This window comes from Macaca fascicularis, chromosome 7 (assembly GCF_037993035.2).
Source record: "Macaca fascicularis isolate 582-1 chromosome 7, T2T-MFA8v1.1".
NCBI classification, from domain to species: Eukaryota; Metazoa; Chordata; class Mammalia; order Primates; family Cercopithecidae; genus Macaca; species Macaca fascicularis.
In genome coordinates this window covers 112,929,524-112,947,487 of record NC_088381.1, presented here as the reverse complement: position 1 = coordinate 112,947,487, position 17,964 = coordinate 112,929,524, and the positions used below count along the sequence as shown (strand labels likewise).

The window sequence follows — 17,964 nt, the reverse complement described above, 5'->3', positions numbered from 1 at the left end:
AGGAGGAATGGGCTTCAAGAAGCAGCTCAACAGTCCCGCTACTGAAATGCTCCCCGGGGTTTTTATAAAGCCAAAAGAACTTGGGCAACACCCCTACATGACCTTTGGAGGCCTCCAGTTGGTTACACCCTATGAAGGATTGGCCTACGACCAATCAGAGGCTGAAGTGGAGGCTTGGCCCGCAGTCAATCAGAGATTGAAGTGGAAACTCCTCTCTTGCTATCACAGGAGCCAGGATGTGGCCTGTATGCTGCCTAATGTTGCCTAGAACTATCTGCACCTGCTGTTCTTTTGCTTATGCCTTAACCCTTGGTTACCCTAAATCCCTATTCTCCTGCCTCAGTAGCTAGCACTTTCATCGTGCTTACTATGTGTCAGGCAGCAAGTGCTATATATAGTAATTATTTTAATCCTCACCACTACCTTATGAGATATATTCTAGTATTATCTCCACTTTACAGTGAGGAAACAGAAATAGAGAGGTTAAGTCACAGGCCTAAAGCCACACAGCCCATGACTGAGCCTGGGTTTGAATGCAGGCAATCTAACTTTAAAATCCGGATTTAACTGCCATATTCTTGCCTTTCCTCGACAGCCTGAAAACCACAATCAAGAACTAATGATAATAGAGATAATTCGTTGATCATATAGTATGATTCACTTAGTCTGCAATTCCAGTCTTTTAACTGGGTGAAAAAGGACAATCCTGAATTAGGTCTTCTGGCATTTTATAAGCTTGCTAAGGATAAAATTCCTAAGCTTTCTCAAAAGGAGAGGTGAAGGAAGAGGGGGAAATTTCAGAAGCCATGAGGGTTGGGAAGAAGTAGGTGAAGAAGCCCCAGGGGTCAGTTTACAAATAATATTTTAGCGGGAGTGTTGGCAGAGAGCACAGCCAGCTTTATTAAACGCATCTTGGTTGTATATTTCCCCCGACTTAAGAGTAGGTAGTGTCACAGAACAGAAGGAAAATTTGCTCGCATCATCCAAATTATAAAGTAAGGGCCGGGCGCGGTGGCTCAAGCCTGTAATCCCAGCACTTTGGGAGGCCGAGGCGGGTGGATCACGAGGTCAGGAGATCGAGACCATCCTGGCTAACATGGTGAAACCCCATCTCTACTAAAAATACAAAAAACTAGCCGGGCGTGGTGGAGGGCGCCTGTAGTCCCAGCTACTCGGAGGCTGAGGCAGGAGAATGGCGTAAACCCGGGAGGCGGAGCTTGCAGTGAGCCGAGATCGCGCCCCTGCACTCCAGCCTGGGTGACACAGCGAGACTCCGTCTCAGGAAAAAAAAAAAAAAAAAAAAAAAAAAAACAATTATAAAGTAAGTTAACAACTGGTCGTGGTGGCTCACGCCTGTAATCCCAGCACTTTGGGAGGCCAAGGTGGGTGGATCACTTGAGGTCAGGAGTTCAAAACAAGCCTGGCCAACAGTACAACGGTACAATTTTTGTACTAAAAATACAAAAATTAGCCAGGCGTGGTGGCACACACCTGTAGTCCCAGCTACTCGGGAGGCTGAGGCGGGAGAATGGCTTGAACCCGGGAGGCAGAGCTTGCAGTGAGCCGAGATCGGGCCATTGCACTGCAGCCTGGCTGACAGAGCGAGACTCTGACACACACACACACATACACACACGCGCGCGCGCGCGCACACACACACACACACACACACACGGTTAATACTTTTAAGGCCAAAAAAAGTTCAGGTATTGTTTTTTCTACAGGTCCTTTACATTCTATGCCATGGACCTCCTGCCACCTAGTGCTTTTGAAGAATACTGCAGGAGTTGGGAATCAGAAGAAATCAGACTTCAGAAATCAGAAGAAATCAGAAAAATCAGACTTTTCCTTCAGAAGTCCTTCGGACAATTTACCAAGTGTTTAAAGAAGGCCCGGCCAGGCGCGACGGCTCACGCCTGTATAATCCCAGCACTTTTTAACGCCGAGGCAGGCTGATCAGCTGGAGGCTAGGATTTCGAGACCAACCTGGCCAACATGGTGAAACCCCATCTCTACTAAAACACAAAAAAATTAGCCGGGCGTGGTGGCGAGCCCCTGCAGTCCCAGTTAGTCGGAAGGCTTGAGCCCGAGAATTGCTTGAGCCCGGGAGGCGGAGGTTGCACTGAACTGAGATTGCACCACTGCACTCCAGCGGAGGCCACAGAGCGAGACTCTGTCTCAAAATACTACTACTACTACTACTACTACTACTACTACTACTACTACTACTGCTACCACTACTACCACCACCACCAATACTACTACTACTACTAATTATAATAAAGAAGGCTAATCCCAAGTGACCCTCTCACTTTCCTCTCATATCTTCCCTATTATCAGAAAGAGAAAAAAAATGAGATTAATTTGTGTGGATTACTTTAGCTATGATAATTTTTTTAAAAATTTGAAGGTGTTGGAAATTTTTTATCTTTAAATGGAAGGCTTATAGCATTCTAGTGGAAATAATGGCAGTTAGGCTTTGGGGGTAGAGGTAGAGGAAATAGTACTATATAATTGTCTTTGAAATCACAAGCTGAAGGATCTGTAGTCTTTTTCCTTTACAGACCTCCTCCAGGAGTGGTAGGCAGCAACTGTGAAAGGCCTGGTTCTAAAACCTCACAGCAGTTGTTTGCAGAGTTGTCCCTCCTGTGTACTCTCAAAGCCTCGGGTACCTACCCTGCCACGGTATTTCGTTTTATACTGTCATCATTGCTTTACTCATTTTTTCTCTCGCTATAGGCATGTATACACTTCCAGGGCAGAAAGCATATCTAATTCAACTAGCAAATGGTAGATAATAAGTATATATATTAAATAAATGCTGCAGAGAAAATATGTCTGATATTACCTTGTTCTAGCTTGCAGCCCCCAAATCAAACTTAGCCTTCTTGGGAAGGGATTTTCCTAGCTGGCCAGCCATTTTCTCCAAGCCTTAACCTGATCTCTTCTTAACTTGAGCTCAGGTCAGCTCTCCTGTGTTTTTTCTCCTTCCCAATCCCTTTCCACTGCCCTAAAATTCTCATATGTTGGGTATACAGAGATACTTACTGTATCTGCTTCCCTCCTCTTCAAAAACTCCCTCAGATTTTGTCCACCCTGCCCTTAAAGCTAATTATGTTGAGTGTATTTTAATCTTTGTTATAACTCAGTGTTAGGTTAACAGGAAAAGAGAAAGTCTATTTGGGGACAATTTATTCCATCCTGGTCTTGCTTCCAAACTTCAACACCTGGGATACTATGATTAAGATGTAGGTAGAAGATTGTAAAGGAATGATATCCTTTGTAAAATAAAATAATGAATTATTGAAGATTTAAGAAGACAAATGTTTCTGAAAGCAAGTGTCCAGGTGAAATGAAATGCCTGAACAGGTGGCCACAGCTGTTTTGCTGAGTCTTACTTTGCTCTTGGAGTTTTGTCATGTTAATTATCTCTATCACCACTGTGCTGGCCTCTGGGAGTATACACTTCTTCCTTCCAAGCTCTAACTCCTTGGTTCTTGGTTCTCTTCAGTACTGTAGAGGCATGCTAGACTTTCCAAAAAGTCTTTACCGGTGTGAGCCAATCATTGGATTATCCAATCATAATTGTATAAATTATAGATGGAAGAAATGATGGTGGAGAAGTTATGGATGACCATTATTTTCTTCTTCAAACTTCTTTTGTATTACTGATTTACACATTATTTTATATTCATATTATGAAATGAGTGTTTATAAAATTCAAAGAGGCCGGGCATGCTGGCTCACGTGTGTAATCCCAGCACTTTGGGAGGCCAAGGCAGGTGGATCACCTGAGGTCAGGAGTTCAAGATCAGCCTGGCCAACATGGTGAAACTCCGACTCTAATAAAAATACAAAAATTAGCCGGGCGTGGTGGCACACACCTGTAATCCCAGCTACTCAGGAGGCTGAGGCAGGAGAATCACTTGAATCTGGGAGGCGGAGGTTGCAGTGAGCCAAGATCATGCCACTGCACTCCAGCCTGGGTGACAGAGCAAAGCTCTGTCTCAAAAATAAATAGATAAATAAATAAATAAAATAAAATTCAAAAATAAAACAAGTAATGAAAATCCATCCAAGTATATAAATAGCAAGTTTCTGATTCTACTATGGCTAACTTGTCTACACAGCTAATTTGCTCCCAAAGCTCCTGTTACATTCCACACCTTTTTTGAGGTTCCTACCAAAGCAGCTCACCTTTTCATTTTTAAGCAATATTCCTCCTGATACCTTGCAGAAGATCTTATTGAGAAAACAGTGGATAAACTATGGAACTGATTGCTCATTTGAGGATAAAAAATCTAATGTACATCTTCAGCACATAAAGAAATTATCTAGCTACAGATGGCTTCTTACTAACTTCTTCCTCCTCAGCTACAAGAGATAGAGTAAAAGGCTGTTTTCTCCCCAGGATCAAATTAAATTTGAGGTTAAAGGAGTGTCTTAGTCCATTTGTGCTGCTATAACAAAACACCTGAGATTTGGTAATTTATAAAGAACTGAAATTTATTTCTTACAGCTCTGGAAGTTGGGAAAATCAAGATGGAGATGCCAGCATCTGATGTGGCTTTTCTTGATGCATCATCCCATAGCAGGAGGCAGAAGGGCAGAGGGGCCAAACTCACTCTCTGAAGCCCATTACTGGCTGGGCACAGTGGCTCATGCCTATAATTCCAGCACTTTGGGAGGCTGAGGCAGGAGAATTACTTCAGCCCAGGAGTTTGAGTCCAGCCTGGGAAACAGAGAGAGACCCTGTCTCCACAAAAAATTTTTAAAAATTAAGCAGACGTGGTGGTGCATGCCTGTAGTCCCAGCAACTTGGGAGGTTGAGATGGGAGGGTCACTTGACCCCAGTAGGTTGAGGCTGCAGTAAGCCATGATTGTGCCATGGCACTCCAGCCTGGGTGACACAGTCTCAAAAAAAAAAAAAAAAAAAAGAAAGAAAGAAAAAAGAAAACCTGTCTCAAAAAAAAAGTATGAGCAAACCTGTCTCAAAAAAAAAAAAAAAAAAAAAAAAAGTCCATTTATAAGGGCAACTCATCTCACTCATGAGGGCAAAGCCCTCATGACTTAATCACCTCCCCAAAGGCCCCAGTTCTCAGTACCACAACCATAGGGATTAAGATAAATGTAAAATTTGAAAGGGACACCATCATTCAAACCATAGCAAGGCGGCTGTCCAGCTGACCAGACAGTGGAGCTTGGGCCAGTACGGTGGGATGTAGGAACCCCTGATAGTAAGATATGGAATTTAAGACCTTTATAGAAATGTCTCAATAAGATGAACTTTTAAAGCTATGCAGTTTTAGGGCAGAATAATTTGATGCTGATTTTAAATGCTAGGGCATCAACAAAGGAAAAGGAGAAAATTTAAAAATTTTAAATGTTTGGTTTGGCTGTAGTTTAGTAATATTAATTACAATCATTTTACATGAACTTCTTACCCTTTCTGCCTTATAGTACATTACAGTTGTTTTCTAATAATTAAACGTCACTGAATCATTATAAAACTCAATTTTGGGCTGGGCGTGGTGGCTCACGCCTGTAATCCCAGCACTTTGGGAGGCCAAGGCAGGCATATCACCTGAAATCGGGAGTTTGAGACCAGCATGACCAACATGGAGAAACACCGTCTCTACTAAAAATACAAAATTAGCCGGGCGTGGTGGTACATGCCTGTAATCCCAGCTACTTGGGGGACTGAGGCAGGAGCATCACTTGAACCCGGGAGTCAGAGGTTGCGGTGAGCCAAGATCGTGCCATTGCACCCCAGCCTGGGCAACAAGAGCGAAACTCCATCTAAAAAACAAACACATAAACAAAACTAAATTTTTCATATGCTCAACATGTACAGCTTTTCTTTTTTTTAATTTTAATTTTATTTTTTATTTATTCATTTATTTTTGAGACAGGTCTTGCTCTGTTGCTCGGGCTGCTCCAGTGATCTCTGCTCACTGCAACCTCCGACTCAGGCTCAAGCCGTCCTCCCACCTCAGCCTCCTGCATAACTGGCACTACAGGCGACAAGTGAACACCATCACACCCGACGGATTTTTGTATTTTTAGTAGAGATGGGGTCTCCCTATGTTGCCCAGGGAACTCCTGAGTCAAATGATCCCCTCACCTCAGCCTCCCAAAGTGCTGAGATTACAGGCATGAGCCACGTGTCCTGCCATGTATAGCTTTTTATGTGTCATAGTAGTCATCTGATTATATAGTTTGCTCATACTTTAGGAAAGAAATAGAACATGGGACTCACTCTAGTAAGCATGCCTGTGGTAGTCAGTTATCCTTTCTATTCCTCTTTCATTGGATTAGATCTAGTGACAGTTTAAACAAACTCTAATAATTTATAAATTATTATAAACTACTTTGAAGGAATAAGATTATTTGCAGAAGTTAAAGAAGAAATGGTTTCTTTTGCTGAAGCTAGTTGAAGACTCCTTCTTAAATTTGCTTATTTGTTCTTTATGCCAGATTGTAGAAAAGGTTTTAAAATTATTTTTGCTGACCCTGTAGGTATAGTAGTGGTTTGTGGTATATTGATTAAAAATATATTCTGGTGCTGGGCGCGGAGGCTCATGCCTATAATACCAGCACTTTGGGAGGCTGAGGAGGGTGGATTACCTGAGGTCAGGAGTTTGAGACCAGCCTGACCAACATAGTGGAACCCCGTCTCTACTCAAAATACAAAAATTAGCCAGGTGTGGTGGCTGTGCACCTGTAATCCCAGTTACTAGGGAGACTGAGGTGGGAGAATTGCTTGAACCAGGGAGGCGGAGGCTGCAGTGAGCCAAGATGTAACCACTGCACTCCAGCTTGCGTGACAGCGAGACTCCCATCTCAAAAAAAAAAATATATATATATATATACACACACACACACACACACACACGTGTATATATATACACATGTGTATATATATTCTGATTATTACCTCATGTCTTTAGCTCCCCACCAATAGATTATTCTGATTTCTCTAAGGGTGTTTATAGAATTACAAAGAATTTTCCATACGCTCACCTTCACATTCCATAGATAATCTAGTTAATTCTTTTTTTTTTTTTTTTTTTAATCCTTTTTCTATTCACTGTTTGGTCAGCAGGGGATAATTTATGATTTCTATCAACTAGCTGCTACCATAAAAATAAACTATCTGTTCTCCTTAAGCCTCAACCTGGGGTCAAGAAGGAATACTCAATTTCCATTACACACTAAATATATCAGTGATATGAGTTACAGCCTAAATAACTTTTTAAAATCTGCAAAGTTCATTAGTAAGAGAAAACCTGGGAGCCTTGCCTGCAAATAAAAGAGGTAGAAAAAAATTTTTTTATTAGCATGTTCAAGGTAATCAAGATTTTAACAAACATCTTAATCCTCACAACAACCCTGTGAGGTAGGTAAGTCATTGTTTCATGATACACTAGTATTCCAAAAAAAGTGCATTTCCTAAAAGAATAAATGTGCATTAGGAATAATTTTGTTAATGACACCATTTATGTTTACTGTAATATTCGTTATTGTATACTTCAATTCATGCAATCAGGTGTCCCCAGAAAAGTTTACTCTAAATTAAATCCTATTCAGATACACCTGGGAAACCATCTAAATAAATCCTGGGGTGAATTTTTTTTTTTGTAAAATAAGTTTGATATATAAACAAGACTTTTCATAGTGTTTGCTAACGTGAGGCATTCTCAGTAATGTTTCACCCATATTTATCCATTCTCGGGTAAGTTTTCTCAACATGGCACCAAGCACTTTAGCAATTCAGCAGATGGCAGTGATCTGTGCTGTCATGTATAAGTTTCTAAATATATTGCAACTAATCTCAATCCCAAACCTGAAGTGAACTATTTATTGAAATGTAAACACTAAAATGGTGATAAATTTCAAAAAGTATTTTCCCTTGAGAATCTTTATTTTTTCCCTTAAGTTGCAAAAAGAAGAGTGACCTTAGGGTCTTTATAAAGAAACGTAATGTTCTGATACCTATAAAATCCTAATGATTTGTATTGCAAGTCAAAGCCGCATGCTATCAATCACTACTTATAAGGGAGCCAGTAGACATCCCTCCAAAAATTTAAGTATTCTTTTCTCTGTGTCAATATAAAACTTCACTAGGAAAAGAAATATTTCCAGGCACACATTTCCCCTTAAATATATATTTAAAGTGCATTTCTATTGCTAGTCTGACACTAGTAAACATCCAGTTGCCTAATATTGTTTATAGTTGTTTTATCTGCAAAATATATTAGAGCATTTCAAATTACATTTAATTATAAGATAAACACTTAGGATAGTTATATAATTTATTTGTAACAACCTGAATTAAGCTTTGAAGCTTAGCTATCACTTAAAATCCACTGGCAGGTTTATAATACTTTAGGAAATAGTTAAAAGTAATTTGCCATTATAAAGAAATAGTTTAAGCTCTGAAAAATTTCTCATACTTTTTAAACTGCTGCAGGGATACTGGGCAAATCAAACAAATAAACTAAGCCATCAATAAATTATACATTCAAATCCATACTAGATCAAATAGTGCACTTCGGATTATAGTGAGGTAGGGCAAAGAAATACAGTCAGATATATTTTGAACTGTTAAATTACATAAACTAAAATACTCTTACCTAGGTTTTACTTGAATATCCAAAAAGAAAAATTTAGAATTCAGATGACAACGTATTTCTTGAATTCAAGGACAGAATTGTAAAAATCTTTGAGGTACATATAAATAAAAAATACAAAGGCCACAAGATACTTTTTATTTCAACATAAAATATGCTCATATAAAAATAACTCAGGAAATATAAAAAAAAATTACAAACAGTTTTTGCATAGATCCTCTATATAAAACATTTACCTGGGGTTAAACACTGAAAATACACTGCTGAAACTAGTATAGTTGAACTATTTTCTTGGATACCAAGTATACACAAAATAAAAGCCCTTCATCTGGGGGAGCACGGGCAGGAGGGAAAACAACTTTTAGCATCAGTCTGTATTTATTTCTCTGTTGCTCGAATATAAACCAATGATGACAAGAGGAGAAACTCTGGGGGTTTATTTAACAAAATTAAATTCACATTTCTGAGCCCATCATAGTGCATCCAATGTCCACCAATCTGGAAAGCTGCAGAATAATGATGTTCCTCTTTGTTAAATAATGTGGCACCTTCCAACAAATACCTGCAAATTAAATAACATAGTATGGGAGAAAATTATAATACTTTGTTTTTAAGATAAACATTCCTTAAATTCGTAACTAAGGTACAAAAACATCGACATTGTTTGCATTCTGTTCCCTGAAAAAGATACCCATCTCTATAGATCATGTAATATAATTGGAAATGTGGAAATTAAGAATTTCTTAAAAACATATTTTAACAGATGAACTTATAACCTGCATGGTTCTTTTAAAAAAGAGTAAACACATACATAAGAAAACTTTTACAGGGAAAATGTTAAAAGAACCCTTATGTCCTGATTTGTATGCAGATATTTTTATTTATAGTGATAAGTAATATTTTATGTTTAAATGATGACCACCTGCATACTATACTATTACACACTTCTTTATTTTTTTTTTGAGATGGAGTCTCGCTCTGTCGCCCAGGCTGGAGTGCAGTGGTGATCTCTGCTCACTGCAAGCTCTGCCTCCCAGGTTCACGCCATTCTCCTGCCTCAGCCTCCTGAGTAGCTGGGACTACAGGTGCCCGCCACCACGCCTGGCTAATTTTTTGTATTTTTAGTAGAGACGAGGTTTCATCATGTTAGCCAGGTTGGTCTTGATCTCCTGACCTTGTGATCCGCCCACCTCGGCTTCCCAAAGTGCTGGGATTACAGGCTTGAGCCACCACGCCTGGCTACTACACACTTCTTTGACTTGAAACACAAATATTAGCCAGTATGTGTCAGGAATAAAATATTGTGCTATTACTCTACTATCCAGTATTATGTGTCAGGCACTATCTTAAACACTTAGTATGTGCTTATTAAATCTTTACAATAAATGCATTAGGTTGATACCATCATCTCTGTTTTATAGATAAGAAAACTGATATGTAAACTGGTTAAGTTGTTGACCCAAAGTTAACTTACAAAAGATGGGGCTAGGATTTGAATTCAATTCTGTCTATTCTACAGTCCACATACCTACCCACTATGTGCACTGCTAGTAACTGACTCCCTCTAATAAATTCTGATTCTATTCAGAATACATAAATTTAGAGACAGATATGATCATTTTCAACAATATCTCTTACGGGCTAGTCAAAATCATGATATAACAGGATAACTTTTTTTATTAGTTTTATAAAGAAACAACAACAAAAAAACACCTACTTGTGATCAGACAAATCCAAGTAATAGGGTACATATGCCAGATCTTCAGATTTCCAATGTTGCATATTTAAGACAACAAAAGGGGGTGCCCCATGGCAGAAAACTCGTTGGGAAAATTCTCTTAAGCCACCACACCTAAAATAGAAAACAGGCATGAACATTATTACACTTGGGACAAAGTTGCCTCTCAACACTTCAGAGTTGTCTTTATGACTTTAATTTTCTTATAATTATCTATTATAGGTATAGGTAATGGTTAATATCTATAGGTATAGGGTAATTACTACCTTGTATCACCTAATAGTTCCAGAAGTTTATAAGCTGTGTTCCTTACACTAGAAATGATATGTTTAAAACTTCAGGAAATGCTAGCTATTTCTATATAAGCCAATGAAAGCATAACTCTGCAGAACTGATATGAACACTTTTATATTTCACTCTATATGCTGGTTTCAAATAATCATGGAGAGGGGAAATAATATGACTCTAATTGCTTCCTTTTGCCATTAGACTCTTTTATAAGCATGAACAAATTCTGTTCCCTCATATTATGAGGTATTAAGTATATGGATCAGAATATAAGAAGTTGAATTATACAGTAAAATCTTGATTAACCGGAATGCTCAGGGTACAGTATTCTGATTAACAAACATTATTAACTAAACCAAATTAACCACAAAACCATCTGTTTCAGTATTTGTTGCTACAATATATTCGTTCACTTTCTGGACTTAATAGGTAAATTAACAGAATGTATTTTTATCTTTCCTTTTGTAATTAATCAGCTATAAGATCATCGTTCTAAATATTAATTCTCATTATACAATAATGTAGTCACAGAAAATTTTAAGAGATTGGGATGAATATGTTCTGCTTCTCTCAACTTTTACTAGGTTAAGTTTTGTAGTTGTCATTTACCTCTTTCTCCTAAATGGGGAGTGTAGGAAAAAATCCAGATATTTGAGGGTCCCGATTAGCTGGGTTCCGGTTAACCAAAGTTTTACTGTACCTACTCAGCAGTGGGGGGGGAAAAAAGAAAAGGTATTTGCTTTGTATTCATCAATCAGCTGTAGTACTATATTCTATGTAGTGATATACTCCGTAACAAAAACACTGTAAAATGTCATAGTAAACTAGGTTAATAAGATTCATAAAGTACTTCAAGGAGCACATCTTCCTACGTTTCCTTATAAACACATACTGTCATTTTAAATGTCTATCGTATACTCACCCGTGCTCTTCACAGAGTCCAATCTTGGAACAGAATAACTCATCCACAGCCAGCCTTATCAAGTTTCCATGTGGAATTTCTTGGGGAGGACTACAATAATTTTCAAATGCATGTAAGAACTGCTTCAACATTTTATATCTTATTATATTATTATAACAAATTTTACAGCTCAGTACTTTATTAGCAAAATCAATTATACCAAGTATAACCTCTATTACACATTTGGAATTTCTTGCAGATAGTAACCAGTTGAACTCAATAAACACTAATTATGAAATTTTCAAAGAAACAGATTTTTGTAGAAACAATCCTGATATATCCAGTTGCTGCTACGTTAATCTGAAACATTTGTGAGAAGATTCAAAAGAGGCAATCTGGTCTCGTGGGAAGGAACTAGGACCCAGAATCAGGGGAGCAGCTGATTAGCTACCTGATTAAATGTAAGTAATAATCATTCTTGGCCTCAGGTACCTGATCTGTTAAAAAAATTTTTTTTCTACATTATTTCAGAGGTTGCTTTAAATATAGGATTTTTTAAAAAGTAGGCAAAACCTTAAAAGTTATAGAGTATGATGAAAAATATTTTATTAAATAGTACACAATATAATATAGAATTATAAATTTGTCATTATAGTTTCAAAATATTTACAGATGAAAAGAAACTAGTTTTTAAAAAACAAGATATTAGGCTGGGTGTGGTGGCTCACGCCTGTAATCCCAGCACTTTGGTAAGCTGAGGTGGGTGACTCAGGAGTTTGAGACCAACCTGGGCAACATAGCAAGATCCCATCTCTACAAAAAAATACAAAAATTAGCCGGGCATGGTGGTGCACGCCCCTGGTCCCAGCTACTTGGGGGGTGCTGAGACAGGAGAATCTCTTGAACCCAGGAAGTCAACATTGCAGTAAGCTGTGATCACACCATTATACTTCAGCCTGGGAGACGGAGTGAGACCCTGTCTCAAAAAAAAAAAACCCAAAAAAACATTAGCTGGGCATGGTGGCAAATACCTGTAGTCCCAGCTACTGGAGAGGCTGAGGTGGTGAGGCATGAGGTAGGAGGATCACTTGAGCCCGGGAGTTCAAGGCTGCAGTGAGCTATGATCACTGCAACACTTCTGAGTTGTCTTTATGTCTTGAAAATTATTTCCATTGATAGATATTTCAAATTAGCAATGCAGGAAAATAGAAAAAATATATTTCAGATAAATATAAGTTTAACAAATTAGGGTATGTGAGGTACATTTCCAAATGGGAACAATCTATCAGGCTGTTTTTCTGGACCATAGGGCCAAATACCTTTCTGCCAACAATGTGTTTGGGTCTGTTTTTCTTCCACTGGCAATTATCCCCTTTCCAGCTCATGTCCCTTGGAGGCTTTCATGTTTCCCAACACTCCACTAGGGCTTGCCAATTTGGACTCTGTCCCTATCATTTACCAGGTGGGAGATCTGCCTTTTTTCTGAAAGCCAAAAACACTCATCTGGTTCCTTGCACCTTTTCTGTTCAAAATAAAAGCTGCTTACATCCACATCTCCACGTGTGAGATGCCAAGTTCTGGCTTTCTGTCTATAATTATGTCTTGGCCATGATATGAAAGAATATTTTTAATTTTCTTGTTCATGTGGAACTAGCCCTCCTGACAAAGACCTATTGAAAGGGCGAAACATTCCAAAACAGTATAAAGCGCTCTTAAAGTGGTTAAATTTGTGACACTAAGAATCATCTATAGTCATATTAGTAAATTCAAGTAAGAGTAATGTATTTTTCATACTAATTCATTACTTTGCTACTGACAAGGTTATCAGCTGGTTTTGTAAAGTAATTGTAAGATGTTTGGATGTAACCGGCTGTGACACTGTTTTCAGGGGACCTGTAGAAGAATCTTGCATTTGTGTGATTGCTTCATGCATAAGTAATTATAAAGGCTCTGTACTTTAACGAGTACTTTGGCAATACTGTCATTTGTCATCCAATGGGGACACATTCCCTGAGAAATGTATCCTTAGATGATTTCATAGTGTGTAAACATCCTAGAATGTGCTTACACAAAACTAGATTTATAACCTTTTACACACGTAGGGTATATGGTAAAGCCTATTGCTCCTAGGCTACAAATCCATACAGCGTGTTACTGTACTTAATACTGTAGGCAATTTTAACAAAATGGTCTTTGTGTACCTAAACATAGAAAGGTATACTAAATACACAGTATCCTACAAACCAGCATGGCATATGTGGTCCTCTGTTGAACCAAATGTTATTATGGGGTACACGACTACATATCTAAAGCAACATTCATTAAAAAAAAAGTATAAGTGACAAAACAGATGTTAGACCAACTTACTTTATATTAATTGTGCGCTGCTGATCCTCCTGCACTCGAGTTGGGCATCGCCAGTTGGAACAGTAACTCTCTTGAATGGTAGACATGAGATTTTCAAGATTTTTCGTAAAATTATCATGCTCATTCCCAAACAAATCAATGATTAATGAAGCTTTATGGACTTCAGATTTGTATTGCTGTTTTTCCATCTTGTCCCAAATCCAAAGTAGCTTCACAGTTGTAAAACTGTAGGTGTCCATTAAATAGAGAAAACAGTCTACAAACTCTCTACCAAAATGAAGAGAGAGTTCCCTAGGGAAATTTTCATTTTCATTAAGAATGACATATAATAACATCAAGAATCCATCTATGGTGCAGGTATTTTTCAGTCTTATTTCAACATACAGCGGTGTACAGGATACTGCTTTGCGGCCAGCTTTGATAGTAAAAACACCCCCCCAAGGAAGAACAGGCCTCCAAAATGATCGATCTTGGTTATAGTTATTTTTAATTGATGCTTTGATCTCTTCAAACAGTGTCTTCATCCTACATTTTAAAAGTTTAAAACAGAACACATCAACTTGTAACTTTGCATATTAAATGCATAATATGTTTAAATGAAAATAAATCTATCTAAAGACTCAAATCAAATGTGTTATTAGGCCTCCCAACATAGCAAAAAAATTTAAATGAGCCACTTTTTGGGCGCTATGCATGCTCTCTGGAAAGAGTATTTAAGAAGTTTCAGTCTTTTTTTGAGGTACAGATGGCCATTTGATAGTCTTTATATCAATTACATTGCAGATTTTATCTGTGACAGAGGGAAACCCTGTGATTAAAAAAAAATCCTGAGGCCAGGTGTGGTGGCTCACATCTGTAATTCCAGAACTTTGGGAGGCCGAGGTGGGCAGATCACCTGAGGTCGCAAGTTCAAGACCAGCCTGACCAACATGGAGAAACCCCATCTCTATTAAAAATACAAAATTAGCTGGGCGTGGTGGCACATGCTTGTAATCCCAGCTACTCAGGAGGCTGAGGCAGGAGAATCACTTGAACCTGGGAGGCGGAGGTTGTGGTGAGCCGAGACTGCACCAGCTGAGATGATGCCATCTCGTTCCAGCCTGGGCAACAAGAGTGAAACTCCATCTCAAAAAAAAAAAAAAAAAAAAAAAAATTCCTAAATGAAAATAAAGCTATTAAAAACATAAATTAAGTTTGGCTAGGCATATTCCTAATGTAAACCTCCTCCTCCTTCCAAAATATAGGCTGTGCTTGCTTCATTTTCTTGTTAATATGGGTGGTTCCATTTAAGAAACTAATATAATGGGATCTCTTAATTGGGGGTACAGAATAATAGCTATTCCGTAATCTTTGTATTAACTATACTACATATTTTATCTGTTGTATAGAAAAACTATGTTAAAAAAAAAAAAACTCCTGTTGCTATATAGACTAAGACTAATTCTGACATTTAGCTTTGAAAGACAGCATGAGGAGTAATCATGAAATCAATCTTAAGTGAATAGTAGCATAGCTAATATTGCTAATTACTTTCGGATTTTTATGTGCAACTCAGAATTGTGCTATTAATTGTGCAATTTAGATATACTATAATTTTTAACTACAGAGGCTATGCTATGAAGATCTGATTCAGAACTTGATAAATATCCTGATTATTCTCTATGCATGTTTTGGGAATGAACCAAAGCATCCTCCCTTTTCAAACTGGCACTTTCCCCCCAATCTTGAGGACCACTAGGCACTTTGTTTTTAAAGCCACGGTGAGTATTTTCATAAATATGTTGTTATATGTATGTTACATAGCGCACATATTTTTGAAAGAAATGAGTTCTTTTTGCCATTGTATTGAAAAAACTCCTTCACTTTACTTGGGACAAGCAAATAAACTAACAACATCATAATGTTTTCCAAGGTTACTTTTGCGGAGAAGTATTGTTATCAAAAAAGGGAGGCATCTGAGGAGCGGAAACAGAGAAATGAGTGACTGAGATCAGTGTCTTATTTTGACCATCTTTTCAAGTGCTGCATCCTCCCCAACACAACATGAACTCAACACTTAATAAAGCTGCAGTCCTACGTGTTTTATTTGTGTAAGAAACTAAGTTCAAAACATTCTGCAACACGAGTAAAAATTCACTTCTGCAATATATTAAACACACATGAACACAGTGCTTTCAGTTTGAAGCAAGACATTGTGGACTCTAAAATATCCAGTAACTATATTTAGTATGAAGAGTGGAAGTTTATATCTAGTTGGCCAACACATTGATTCTAGTCATCCACTTAGGAAGAAGAGGGTGTGGCAAATCTGTAGCCTAGGAAAACACAAACTCAGTTTTTTCTTAATAGAAACTGACACGTTTTGCTTACAAATATTTTAAAAAAACAATTAGGCATTCAAATACTTTAATAAACGAAAACAACTTTATGGTTTATTTCCGTTGAATTTCAAAGAACTCTGTAGCAAGGTTTAAGATTGCTTAAAGAGCCTGAGTTCAGATTCCTAAAATAGTGCATTGGAAAGGAAGCATAAATCTCTAGGATATTTTCTTCAAATTATCTTTAAACATGACCAAATGAAGTGTAACTAGCTCTGTAAAGCAATAGTTACACTCTAAGAGAATTAAACTATAATGATATATATGGCATGAAACTCCAGTGTTTCTCTGGGAAAAACGGGAGGAGGGAAGGTTTGGAAGAACTAGAGGATACTAGTTTCATCATGAACTTGGTGATTTATTCCAAAGTAAATTGCAATAAAAATGGGGGGTGGGGAGAAATGATGGAAAGATAGCTGTAAAGAGCTTTACTTAAAATTGTCTTAGCTGTTTAGCTAGGAACTGTAATCGGAAGGACTGGAGGATGTATTCCACTGGCTTTATTCTCCAGGCTCAACGGGCCCTCCAATTTGAATAAACCTGGAAAACTCTCCCGACCTCTATTTCTTTGGCAAAACATCTTTCTTTCGTGGTGACTTCCAAGGGAGGCAATCGGTACCCCAAGGTAGCTGTGAGGACCCCACCACCTGCCCAAGGCATTGAATGCCAGACTCCCTAAGGACTCAGGGGTTCTAAAGGTCCCCTCTCAAATCAGAGCCCGAAATACGCCTCAAAAATACAAACACGCGCTACCACTCCCGGCAGCGCAGGGCTTCCGGACAGGAGCAAGACAGACGCGAGGCGTGCGCCCCCGGGGAGCCCCCACGCTCCGGCCACGCCCACCTTGGCCCTGGGCAGCCGCGCCCGGGAGGCCTGGCACCGAGGCGGGCGGGTCTCCGAGTTAGGGGCCCGCGAGTCGGCTGGGCGCCCCCGCCTCTGTCCGGGCAGTGCCCCGCCGAGTGCTCAGGACTGCGGGCAAACGGGCTGGAGGGCCGGGCCGCGGAAGGCGTTCTCACACCGGCCAGTCTCCGTCCACCAGGAAGCCAACTCCTCGTACCTCCCCGGGGACCGAAAACCGCCGGTGCCGCCGCACCCGCCGCCGCCGCCGCCTGCTCATGGAGAGCCCGGGCTGCTGCCGCCGCCGCCGCCGCCGCCGCCGCCTCATCTATGAGTACCGCCGGCTGTCTCGGCCTCCCCCGGCGTGAGTTCTGGGCTCTGGCACGGCCTCCATGGCACCCGCTGCGGCGGGAGCCACAGCAGCTCCAGCGCCCAGGCCCAATTCCCCTGGACCCACGGAGCCAGGACAGCGGGACACGTCGCTTCTTATTACGGAGGAAGATTCGGCACGACCTCCGCCCCCTCCCCCCAACCCCCCCGTTTCCAGCCGCCTGACAGCGCAGCTGCGCAGGCGCGAAGACGCCCCAGCCTAACGTGCGTGTGTCGGGTGTGTATACAGCATCCAGATTCGCCCAATGGGATCCAGGATCAGGTGTGGGGGGCGGGACCTCGCAGAGAGGGGCGGGGTTCCAGTGTTAGAAGGTGGGTGGGGAAGCCGGAAGTGGGCAGGGTTTGCACGGAGGCGGAGCTTTATTGGCAAACCTGATTGGCTTTTTGAGGTTTGTACCATTTTAGGACTTGATTTTAGTTTGCTTCTGGGTT

The 17,964-nt window shown here is 39.7% G+C and overlaps 1 protein-coding gene across 3 annotated transcripts; it reads right to left on the bottom strand.

Annotated features, from left to right (window-relative positions):
- Positions 1 to 7,303: 7,303 nt before the first annotated feature.
- On the bottom strand, positions 7,304 to 17,647 carry DORIP1 (dopamine receptor interacting protein 1). 3 transcript variants are annotated; one of them, XR_012415757.1, is made up of 6 exons: positions 17,149 to 17,647; positions 13,928 to 14,452; positions 11,582 to 11,671; positions 11,269 to 11,359; positions 10,351 to 10,485; positions 7,304 to 9,195 (listed from the first exon to the last, which is right to left on the bottom strand). XR_012415757.1 is itself a non-coding variant. In XM_015453738.4 (5 exons), exons 2-5 carry the CDS (start codon positions 14,449 to 14,451, stop codon positions 9,012 to 9,014), a joined length of 933 nt encoding a protein of 310 aa, XP_015309224.1. In that variant the 5' UTR covers position 14,452; positions 17,149 to 17,647; the 3' UTR covers positions 7,304 to 9,011. The 3 variants fall into 3 exon arrangements, 2 of the variants coding, with proteins under 2 accessions (XP_015309224.1, XP_045252279.1); XM_015453738.4 differs by lacking the exon at positions 11,269 to 11,359; XM_045396344.3 differs by lacking the exon at positions 11,269 to 11,359 and having other exon boundaries at positions 17,363 to 17,647.
- Positions 17,648 to 17,964: the final 317 nt, after the last annotated feature.